At 39.2% G+C, this 12,517-nt stretch overlaps 2 protein-coding genes across 12 annotated transcripts in view; one reads left to right on the forward strand and one right to left on the reverse strand.

Annotated features, from left to right (window-relative positions):
- LOC129725212 (nuclear inhibitor of protein phosphatase 1) overlaps positions 1-12,517 on the reverse strand; it is a 489,093-nt gene that overhangs the window by 244,208 nt on the left and 232,368 nt on the right. The gene's annotated exons all lie outside the window — the stretch shown is intronic.
- LOC129725201 (trehalase) overlaps positions 1-12,517 on the forward strand; it is a 59,350-nt gene that overhangs the window by 45,755 nt on the left and 1,078 nt on the right. For 3 of the 11 annotated variants that reach the window (XM_055680741.1, XM_055680742.1, XM_055680733.1), the window contains 4 exons: positions 10,168-10,519; positions 10,591-10,722; positions 10,790-11,761; positions 11,824-11,947. In XM_055680741.1, the coding sequence (XP_055536716.1) occupies positions 10,168-10,519; positions 10,591-10,722; positions 10,790-11,761; positions 11,824-11,947 (1,580 nt within the window). Of the gene's footprint in view, positions 1-5,799; positions 6,257-9,930; positions 10,076-10,167; positions 10,520-10,590; positions 10,723-10,789; positions 11,762-11,823; positions 11,948-12,517 lie in introns of those variants that run through there. The other 8 variants (XM_055680734.1, XM_055680736.1, XM_055680737.1 and 5 more) reach the window with 7 other exon arrangements.

The raw sequence follows: 12,517 nt of genomic DNA on the forward strand, positions 1-12,517 counted from the left end.
TGCTAGGGAGATTAGGAGAGTTGAGCATTCTCCTCTTCCTAGATCCCTCTGGCAAGGCATAAGAACACCCTTCGACGGGATCGTCAGATGTACCCTCATCGGTTGGCAAGAAGGAAAAGATGTTTCCTGTCGAGGGTGGGTCAGCCCTCTTAAGCATTTCTGCAAAAGAGCGCTTTGATCGTTCCTTAAGGGAACGCTTTATTTTTTCCTCGCGCTGTTTGTACGCGGGACACGCCGAAAGGTCATGCCGAGTTCCCTCGCAGTAAAGACACTTTTAAGTATCCTCACTGCAAGCGGTCTCAGCATGATTGCCTCCGCACTTGCTGCAGCGTGCCTTGTTGCAGCAGTAGGTAGCTGTATGACCTAACTGCTTGCAGTTTTGGCAATGCATGACCCGCGGTACTAACAGGCGTACAGGCAGACGAACCCTGTCCAAAGAGATGAAGTTCGGCAGTGCGGATCCGGCGAATGTTGCACGGAAGGAATCAGAAGGGAGGAATTTCTTCTTCCCTTCTTCGATGAATACTGAATGCAATTGCTTGACATCCAGTATCTTTACATCTTGAATCAGGGGGTTCTTGAAGCAGCCTACCCCGTGACGCAAAATGTCATCGACCGTGAGGCTTAACCACACCGTCGATCTCCACGTCCTTGGCAGGGATGTACACGCGGTACTCTCTCGTGAAGAGCTCGTAGCTAGCAATTGCGTTTGCTTGCTTCAAGCCACTCACTACAACTCGCAGTTTGTTCGGTCTATTCGTCCTTGCCTATTTGTATAATGTTAAAAGGCTTCTCTATGGGCCTGAAGTAAACTACGAACGGACCTTTCGAAGCATCTGGGTAAGCTTTCACCCGTGTTGCCGGTACCCTTGGTACGGGGCTAGGTAGCGGGGAAGGTAGAGGGGAATTGATGGGGGAGATCTCAATCTCTTCCCCATTTGTTTCCACATCCAGGAAAGTTGCACCTGCATGTCGTCTATTTACGCTCTACCGCCCACAAACGATAATATTCGAATGTGGGGGGGGGGGGGTCAAGTAGTTGATATTAAATTTTAAAAACAATTTTTCAAACTACAATGGATCAAAATAAAAAAAGGCAGTAATACTAATACTAATAACGACAGTAATAATAATAATAATAATAATAATGATAATAATAATAATAATAATAATAATAATAATAATAATAATAATAATAATAATAATAATAATAATAATAATAATATTAATAAAAATAATAATAATAATAATAATAATAATAATAATAATAATAATAATAATAATAATAATAATAATAATAATAATAATAATAATAATAATAATAATAATAATAACAATAATAATAATAATAATAATAATAATAATAATAACAATAATAATAATAATATTAATAATAATGATAAAAATTCTAAAGTGAATACTTCACCGAACGTCTAAGTCACGACCTCGCGGCTGATAGTAGGATCAATCGAGCGTCCCCGCAGAACAAACAATGACGATCCAGCTTCGTGTAACACAGTGGCCGTATCCTACACGCGACCTTGTAGACGCCACTTGTAGTTGACTTCCACTCGCTCGATCGTATGGTGGTCCGTGCTGCTAGCGGGGTAACAGCGGTGCGGGAGAATTATTCTTGCTGATATATCAGCTGCGTATCGGATCACTGGCGGGGTAGCCTGCCCCTACCAGTGTGCAGAAGATGTTTCTGCCGATATCTGCAGGCTATTGTTATCGCGCATCACAAGAACTAATCGACAAAAAAACACCCGTACGATAACTTGTGTATTGTTATTTTGAGAACTCAAACGGAGATAAACAATTTGCGTCTAATCGAGACGAAAACAAAACAACGAATCGATTGCGTGTTGGGCATAACACAATTAATGCTCTAGCGTTTCTCCAATGTATTTGGCAGCTCCAAATTACTACACCTAAACAGTTTCAACTGGTATCAAGCAGCATTGCAAAGCGAGCGAGAAGCAAAACCATTCTCCTCCTTTCTGCTTGAGGACGAGACATATGCAACGCTTTTCAAGTCTTTCACACACACGCTTTCGATATACTTTTTATTCTTCATGCATTCCTCTGAATAGCAGCAAGCACGCACCGACAGTATGAGTGAGACTAACAACACTGGTATCAAGTATGTACAGCACTGATGTCTAGCTCTTTTCGTGAAGCAACGAGATATCGCCTTGCGCGTCGCAATCCGAACCGAAAGAGAAGCGAAAGAGTAACCTGCAAATTGTATGTGACGTGTCTAGTCTTGTCGCACATACATGGACATTCTACGAGCGACAGATACAGATAATAATTATTCACAATTTACAAGTGTTGCCATAAAAATCAGCAACGCTTTTGTGGCTTTGTAGAATGGAGGGTTTTGCTAGTTTTGCGGTGAAGCTAGCGTTGATTACAAAATGTTGTGAACAGAATTTTGTTTCGTTGTTTTTGCAAATCATTCAATGGTACAAATCCATCCAGATAAATCTATCGAGTATTATAGCTATTTAAATCTAGTGAGTTCACAAGTTGTTGTTTGCTGCTTGCACTGCTCCATGTGTAGCAGTCACTGATACACTCGACGTGAGAAATAAAGTGTCGGTATATGATACATATTCTGATTTCATTCTATATCAATGTATTCGCAGTACAACTGTTGCGTTATACGTTTCACACATTTATTGTGCGATTTCTGTGCAACATTTGTGCGAATCGGGAAGACACAATGATTGTACAAGACTTCAACTTTGCGTGAAGGCTTTGCTTTGCTATACGTATTACGTAACAATCCCAAGTAGACCTTCGGCCTCCCTATCAGTAATACGTGATACGTAACTAATTTACAAAATAAGAAAAAAAAGGAAATTACATTTTTGCAAATCTAGGAACTCCTGTCCGAAAGTACCATGGAACGGGGTGAAATTGATCAATTTTTATAATATTTTCTAATTAACTAGCTTCATGTACATTTTTCCCGAAACAGTATATTTTTAATACAATTACTGGTATGTGCTCTAGAAAACCTTTATGGCTATTGGTGAAATTTCTATTGTCTACTTCATGAAATAAATTCGAGAATTCTATAAGGGGCCATCCACATACCACGTGGACAGATTTTTAACGATTTTGACCCCCCCACTCCCCCTCCGTGGACAACTGTCCATATAAATTCTTAAAAAAATTGTATGGACCGTGGACATTAGTGGTAAGGGGAACCTTGTAGCCTCGAAGTTACAGAGTACGCTTTGGCAAGCATCAGACCGTTCGCTGTCAGAGGGACTTTTACGCATGATTTATTCTCAGGCTCCCTTCCATCCTCCTACTCGACTCTTCTCACAGGCTAAATTCCAAAACTAAACTTTTTGCGTTACGTAATTTGCGTACCACGCCTAACATGGCTGGAAGTGGGAAATACGATTCCAGGCACATTTTTTTCGCTTAATTTTCGTCCGTCTAATTCCACCATTATTGTGCCAATCATCGTCGTCAGGGAAAACGATTTCACCCACGGCCATAACTGACGACCTGTTGACTTTCGACCGGCCCCAACGTCTTTATTCGCTGATGTTCGAGCCTAAGTTTATATTGCGTTAAAGTCTGTATAAAACTATGAAAAATCTGAAGTTTACAAAAATTTTCCCAGTTTTCAGAAATTCATAACTTAAATAAACTTTCTGCTTTGGGAAGAAGTTATCTCTTCTAAGGCTGTGTGAAATTTCTCTGTTGCCAAAACTAACCGAAATGTTCCTCGAAATTATTCGTAAAATAACTTAAATACAATATATTGAAAACATACATATAGGGTATCGGCTCTATTGTCGTAGGTTTTGTCACATTATCGTCTGGGGGGTTAATAAAGTTATATGAAGAACCAGCAAGAAATAACCGCTCTAATTTGAAATACATCACATAACATTTTGTTGCAAACGAACTTGTTGGTACCTGCAAATTTGTACCAGTAAAATTTATTATCATAAAATAATCCCACAAAATATAAATTTTCAATATTTGGTTGAATTTGTAAATTTTAATAAATTTTAGTAACTGCATCATTTTTAAATTGTCTTAATAACCTAACCATCCAACCGAATGATATATCAAAATCAATATTTTTTACTTTGAGAATTTTTTTGAAGATTTTTAAAAATGATTGAAACTTCGAAATCTCGTGTTGTCTAATAAAAGATTTCCAGTAGACTTCAATTTTTTTATACATTTTTTTTATATTGAAAATTGTTCGATATCGGAAATTTCGTATATCTTTCATCGATCAAAAACTTCTCAAAGATCGATTTCAAAGGCAAAGTTAATCTTCAGACCTTTGTCAGGGACGTACGGAGAAAATAACAATCAGCCGTCTGTTGCTAGATATATTTTCTGAAACAAATTCTGCTTAATCCTAACTTACTGAAAAGCAGCAGAGAAAAAATTTTCTTTTCCAATTCTTCTTCCTTTCCTTTTCTTGCCTTTTAATTCTTGGTTTTGTACCTGGAATACTTTATAGCTACTCTTTTTTTGTTGCTTACTTACATCACTGCTATGCGGCTGTTTTTGTTTCCCATGGGAAAGAAGGTGTCTAGTATCAGCGCTTTATTTTGGCGAAAGATTTGCGGAAAGATCTTCAGATTATGCAACAGAGGTTTGTATTTAATGTCTGTCTGCCTGTGAGAATAAAATTATATGACTATACTCTGGGAAAGAGGTTACCACACTATAGAACTAGAATTTTACACGGGAACTTTTTTCGAGAGTGCGAAACTTTAAGACCTACCAAAGCAAAGCAAAGCCTTGGTGCTACATTCCGATTCGGAACTTGACCTTCTGTTCGTTTATACACAGACTGTTTAGTGTACAGTACAATTGCGAAGCTAGCGCTACGATCCTACTGACACTAACAGTCTCTCCCGAGCCGAGACTCGCACCTACGACGACTGGCTTGTTAGGTCAGCATCGTACCTCGAGACCATCTGGGAGATTGACCTACCATTGAACGAAAATCAAAAAGTAGATTTTTTTAGGCGCCCTACTGATTATGTCATGTGATAGAGAAAATTCAAATATTGTTCTCGAATTGATTATTGACTGTACTACGCAACGGTTTATTTAAACAGAACATGCGTTGCAAGGTAAGCGGTATCGCTATTGATAGCAGGAAAACACTTAATATTTTACATTGTTCTCTCTTATTCCCTCTCTTCGCCACCGGTATTGAGAATGAGTGACGTAGACTCACCAAACCATTGTTTTTTTAATCCCGTTTTGGTACATGATAGTAATTAAATTAGGTTATTCTCTCTCTCTCTCTCTCTCTCTCTCTCTCTCTCTCTCTCTCTCTCTCTCTATTTCTCTCTCAACCTGTCTCTCTCATCAATATTCCAAAAATTCCCATATTTTTAATCAAAACCCCTCGAGGGGTTTGACTGTGGCTACACCACAGTCATTAACCAAAATTTAATGATTTCGCATGCTAATTATTAAAAAATTCCAACCTACTAATGAATCGTAATTAAACAAATCTCAACTGAAATCCCATCGAGCACAGATTTCCCCAGGAAGAATTGTTTAGGACAAGCGCACCCTACAGTGTCCGTTTCACGACTGGAAACTTTTACGGTCGCTCATCATATAGTGAAATATTATTCAAAACATGTTACTGTTGAGCCATAACAAGCTGCAGCACTGCCGAGTCAACCCGCTCGCCAGAGTTTTTCCCGGTTTCGTTACAGCTGACATGTCTATGCTTTATAGTATAAAATTAAAGTTCACGACTCGTAATCCGACAGTACAGTACAGTTTGGAGCGGAACGAACGACTCTCACGGAATCCACGGCTGAAATCAGAAAGGGCTGCTCTTTCCCTAAGTACCTGTATTCTATCTAATCTAGTCATCCTTGTGCGATAATTGAACCTTAGCAGAAACTATCATTGCCTTAGTAACAGGGGTGAAGATAAGAAGACCTAGTTTAAGGATACCTAATAGTTAGTTATATAGTAAGTGAGGCTAGTCAAAGCAAAGCGGTGAAAAACTGAGAACTTCAATATTTACGTTGACTGTGATAAGGCATAAGTTTAAAGTGTTTGTGCGCAACATTGGGGAGAAAATGTCTCATCGAATGATTGTTCGAATATCGGCAAGCCAAACGCTCCTGGTGTTGGCTGCACTGATGCACGTGCTGGAGGGTGCTGTTATCATACAAACATACCACATCGCTGACAATCGGCTTCAGGGGGAGCTCCCGTATAGCTGTCCAAGGTAAGCCGGTTTTTTCTTCTTTTGAATTTCAGCATCTCGAACAACACCTGCACGGTTGATACCGTGAGAGTGCCAAGCCTCCGCTGCATTGCATAGATGATGAACCGGTATCTCTTTACAGCTACCTCCGTACCGCGTACCGCGGAGAAGTCTGGTTTTGATTGGGGCTTTTCTCGAGAAGACGCGGAAAGTCCCAGCCATCAGCCGGCGAGTGCGTCATTGATTCGGTTGGATCGGGTAGGGGGTAAAGCCTGCAGAGCAAGTCGAATCGTGATTAGAATCATACACGCCGGTAGTTATAAATCCACTGGGCACGAGATATTTTCGTGAGCTGACATTTCTCAGAACGTTGTAGTCCGGTTGGATTAGCATTTGAATTGAAGGTGCAGTCCTATTGTCGTCACATCAGGATACAGTTGCATTCTCGGAACAAAGTGACTCATCAATATATTTTAACTTCATCATAATAAGGAAACTAGTCATATTTTAAAGATACCCAGTTCAGTCACTTTCCAAGAAGAGTAGATCATATGAAAAAGCACATTTGGAACTAACTGTTCGGCTAACGTAAAAATAGGATTCCGCCAATTATTCTCTTCCTTTGTATCATCTCAATAAATCTATGAATAGAAATGTTAATTCGACGCAGCGGAACAGTAAACATAAGTAACAAAAATAAAACCGTGTAATCTGTTTATGGTAGGTAGTTCCGTTCTAACCGAGCGTGCTCTGTCGCCAAAAGTACGCTTCGTATTATTCTGGACCGGTGCAGAATTGGGTGCTTATTGCTCTACAATGAGGATTTCATACCAACAAAGTGGAGGTTTTTTCCCTCCCAAAGTATTATACAAACAACAGTAAATTTCCACATTGGTACTTTCCTGACATGTTTATCACCAGAGACACAAAACATATTGGTCTATCGTTAAGGAGCGCAACCGTGTAAATTGGTCAGCTTCCGAATGTATCGTTTTTGTAAATAGCACCGACCAGCAGAGAAAAATATTGTTATGCCATGGTTTACTTTCCAAATTATGTTTCGAATGCAATGAGCCGGAGGTCGTTTTGATTCTTGCATTACAATGCATCTTTTTTTCAATCAAACTAGTCGTCGTTGATCAACGTTTCCTTCAGAACTAGATTTCAAATTGTGTACGTATTATTTTCCCGTGATTAGAATCAATACAATATTTTGCATTTATCTTAAAAAAGTTGTCTCAGTGTATGTGCTGTGCTGATTTCACAGTATAGTACTTGTAGTAAAAATATTTACAATTCAAATTAAGCGAAGTATTTCGTTTTCGATTTTAAAACTGTTTTATCAAAAACAGCGTATGAATTGAAAATCGTGATATCGAAAGTGATCATTTGCAATTTTCCTTATTATGAGCATTTCCATATGGGACTCTTATGCTTTTATGATCAGATTAAGCGATCGACAATTTTGTTAGTTATAGAATGATAAAACTCAAAGCAATAAATATTGCAAAACTTGAAACTCACAAAATAAAATTTCTGCTTATCTATATCACGCAAAAGTTGGATATTGTGAAACCACATCAATATTGTGCTGATTTAACCCCAGCTGATGAATGATTTTATATTAGTTCATTAAGACTATCAGTCAGATGAATTTTATACACAAATAAACAAATAAACAAATAAACAAATAAACAAATTACGATAGAAACCTGTACAATAGGGTGGGGAATCGTTATATGGAAAAAACGAAACTTGATAGCAGAAAGCCAGAACCAAGTTTTTTTGGTTCTATTTGGGGCCCCAAACAATCCTGAATTTATTGGAAGTCGATTGGTTTTGTCTCCGCTTGGCGCATTGCATTTCAAATTTATATAGAGATTTGTATGGAAAAGCCAACTTTTTTGCATTTTCCATTCTAAAGAGCTCAAAACGGCTCAAACCATAGGTTTCATGACTTGAAATGGTAGGTTTTTTGATGCCTAACAACTCGGCCGAAGACACTAAATAGCTAGGGTGTGCCAAAAAATACTAGAACCGTTCAAAGTTGAGTATGTCGAAATTGATGTTGCAAATCATTTTTTCTGCCAACACTGCCAGTGTACCGGCGTCAGTCAGATTTCCATCAGAAGTAACCTCTGAAACACGTTGTAGATTCTACCTACGCCTAGAATATTGACCTAAAATTGTTTGCTTGGTCCAGTTGAGTGTATAAACTCGTTACGACAGGTTACTTCTGATGGGAATCCTACTGACGCCAGTACATTGGTAATGTTGGCAGAAAACAAGATTTTCTGCGTTTAAATCGACATACTCAACTTTGAACAGCTACAGCTCTTCTTATGGACATTCTAGCTCTTCAGTGCCTTCTGCAAAGTTGTTAGGCATCTAAAATACTATACTTTAACATAATGTAGTGCAATATTAGAGCATTATTGAGCTCTCTAGAAAGGTAAATGCAAAAAAGTAGGTTTTCCCTTATGAATTTCATACGAATTTGAAATGCAATGCGCCAAGCGGAGACAAAACCAATCGACTTCAGCTAAGTTTAGGGTTGTTTGGGACCCCAAAAGGAACCAAAAAAACTTGGTTCTGGAAAATCGATCACATTTCCCCACCCTGCTGTACAACAAATGTGTGGTGAACATGACACGATTTAACCCATCTAGTGATGCGATTTGGCCTTTCTCATAAAAGATATAGTTCAGTTATCATAAAAAAAAATTTAACAGTCTGGTAATCTCTACGCCTTTTTCGCTTCACTTCGGATTGTGAAACTGGTGTTGGCGCCTCTCTTTCATATCGTCACAATTTTCTTTCCCCCCTCTTCCCTCTATATGCGTGGAGTATATGTGTAATGAATTGCATTAGTTAAGGGTTTGAGAGGCAGCCCATTCTTTTAATGCCTATCCTGTTCAAATCGGTTTGGTAATCTCTGAGATAATTGAATTTCGTGATTTTCACATTTTGATACTTAATAGTAAAACTAACATTCCAATGGGAATTTATGAGGTAACTAGATCATTCATTTGACTCAAAATTCTCGTTTCCTCGAATTGAGTATTCGGCCCGTTTTATCAGTTTTAGACCTTTTTCCTGACCTTTTAAACCGAAGGTTTAAAACAAAAACAATTCCTGCAAATAATAGATTTCTGAGGGTTTTCAGAAATAATGAAAAACTTCTCCATCATCGGATCAGCAATATGAACCTACTTTATAATCAATTGGTAACTTGTATTATGTAAATGTATTATTATTTTTAGTGAAATTGAAATAATTTATTAAAAATCTCGTGGGTTGCGTGAAATGCTGAAATTGGTAAAAGCATTACCTACTCAATATATTTTAAATTTTCACTAAATAAGTCTAACTAAGAACGTTGATACGTGCTTAGTGCAACCAAAATTTAGTTTCCCGTGAACACGTCTCTCACAGTATATGTTGCACTTGCTGACACTTGCGGTTTTCAACTGTTCGACGCTCGGCAAGCGTAACGCAAGGAAGTTTCCAATTTCGGCTCCCCATAGTCTAGACGACCACACTGCTATGGAAGTTTCAACGACGGGGCGTTCGGCAGCTTGGTTTTGATATGAATTCGCACAATTGCAATTTCATACGCTCGATTACACTCGTCGTGCCTTCTATATCCAGTATATAATGTAGCTACGGATAAAAGGGAAGGGTATGTGCTCACGCGGAATCCAGTAGTAAGCGGTTACGACGCTTAAGAATGTGATTTATTGAGTCGCTTTCAGTGCCTAGTAAGTGGGATTAGAGTACGCTGTACTTCTGCTGGGTTCTGCGCTTAACGCTTTCGAGAGCTAAAATGAAGGAACAATGGTTTGAAATAAAACATTTAATTTTTTCTTCTAGTTTTTCCGACTACCTCACGAATCTAAGTCTATGTCATTTTTAAACTTTTATCGTTACAGCGAAATCTATTGCCATGGCAATTTGCTACATACGGTACAAATGATGGGCATTTACCCGGACTCGAAAACTTTCGTCGACATGAAAATGCGCAAGTCGCCCAATGCGACACTAGAATCGTTTAAGAACTTCATGGATCAGACCCGAGAAGACCCAAGTAAACAGGAGGTGAAAGAATGGGTGGAAGAAATGTTCGATAAGCCCGGTGCTGAGTTTGAACACTGGATTCCGGTTGACTGGAAAGAGAGCCCAAGTTTCCTTCAGGGGATCAAGGATGAAGAGTTGCGCGAATTTGCCAGTAATCTTAACAAAGTTTGGCTTGAGTTGGGTCGTAAAATGATCGATGATGTTGAGGTAAGTGGTAATTTATACTGAATGGCAGATTGTGAACACACTTTTACTAAATTAGATTTCATTCTGAACAGATCAACTCCGAACAGTATTCCATTATTCCCGTTAAACATCCCATGATTGTTCCCGGAGGGCGCTTCAGAGAATTCTACTACTGGGATTCGTACTGGATTGTTAAAGGCCTGTTGTTGTCAGAAATGTACAATGTAATTCAACTCAATGTTCTTTTCTATGGTTTTGGATAAACAACTTATGTTACTTTCTCATTTCTAGACGACACGCGGCATGTTGGAGAACTTCTTATACATCATTCAGCGCTACGGTTTTATTCCAAACGGTGGGCGAATTTACTACAGTATGCGTTCCCAACCGCCTCTGTTGTGCGGTATGATTAAGGCCTACGTCGATGCCACCAATGATACCAAGTTTGCAGAAGATGCCGTTGAAACGTTGGAACGCGAGTTCGAGTTCTTCATGAACAACTACATTGTAGAGGTGGACGGAAACCACCTAGCCGCCTACGGGTACAAATCTTTTGGCCCACGACCAGAGTCTTACCGGGAGGATATACTCAGTGCTGAAGTGTTCGACAAGGATGAGGACAAGCAGGATTTCTATTGTGAGCTTAAAGCGGCTGCTGAAAGTGGAATGGACTTTACCAGTCGGTGGTTTATCAAGGACGGGACGAATGCTGGCAATCTGACGGACCTCAAATGCCGTTCAATTATCGCTGTAGAATTGAATGCTATTCTCTACTGGAACGCAAAAATCATCGCTGAATTTTACAAACTGAAAAATAACCTCCAAAAAACAACTATGTACGAAGCGAAAGCGGATGAACTTAAAAAAGCCATACAGGCAGTTCTGTGGAACGATGAGGAGGGCATCTGGCTAGATTATGATCTGATCAACAAGAAACATCGAGACTACTTTGTTCCTACCAATTTATCACCGCTGTGGACGGGATGTTACGACAAAGAGGATACTAGCTTACCGAAAAAAGTTCTTGCCTATATTGAACGGCTAAAGTTAGATCAGTTCCCGGGAGGTGTCCCAAATACGCTGTCCAACACTAATGAACAGTGGGACTTTCCAAATGTATGGCCACCGATGCAACACATGTTGGTTATGGGCTTGGATGGGCTGGACAGTCAGGAAACAAAAGATCTAGCCTTCAAGTGGGCTCAGCGGTGGGTACGAGGTAATTACATTGCCTACAACGAAACACATGCCATGTTTGAAAAGGTAAGAAAACAGTTTTAGGCCTTGTCAAAACACCAACCGATTGTTTCACATCCCTATTTCAGTACAATGCAGAGGTACTCGGCGGTCATGGCGGTGGCGGTGAATACGAGGTTCAAACCGGATTCGGCTGGTCCAACGGAGCCGTTATGGATTTGATGCACAAGTATGGTGACCGGCTAACGACAGGTTCGATTGAATAAAACGATAAGGAACATCAGTTTGTCAGAACTCACACCACCACCACCACTTTGAATTCTACTGTCTGTCATTTCTCTCTCACCACGATGAACCGCAATCGACTAAATGTACAACGTGTGTGTGTGTGTGTGTGTGTGTGTGTTTAAATCACCTCTCCCTTACTATTTTTTCCCTTAGTTACTGTCCAAATCAGCTCACCAAACCCATTTTGTCTATTTATTTCAATGTATGCAACCTTTATCATAAAATTCTATCATGACAGTTTTTAAAACTGCAAAGTGTCTTGCTGCTTAACAGCAAGGTCCAGGAATGAGTGTACAAATTATAAAGTCCGAGCAATTTGCATGCAACCACGTAGGGTGTTAAGTAATTGTGCGTTAAATAACAGCAACATTTTCCATGCACTGGGATATGGAAAAGGCACACTTACACGCCGACAACCTCAAAAACACCTTTTTGTGTCAAAAAAATGGCTTCATTCGTTTTATCATAGAATTAGCAGAATAGTTTTATTTTTTTTTAATATATTTATTCAGAAAATGCTTTTAAAAAGAGTCA

Source organism: Wyeomyia smithii, chromosome 2 (genome assembly GCF_029784165.1).
Source record: "Wyeomyia smithii strain HCP4-BCI-WySm-NY-G18 chromosome 2, ASM2978416v1, whole genome shotgun sequence".
Classification (NCBI taxonomy): Eukaryota; Metazoa; Arthropoda; class Insecta; order Diptera; family Culicidae; genus Wyeomyia; species Wyeomyia smithii.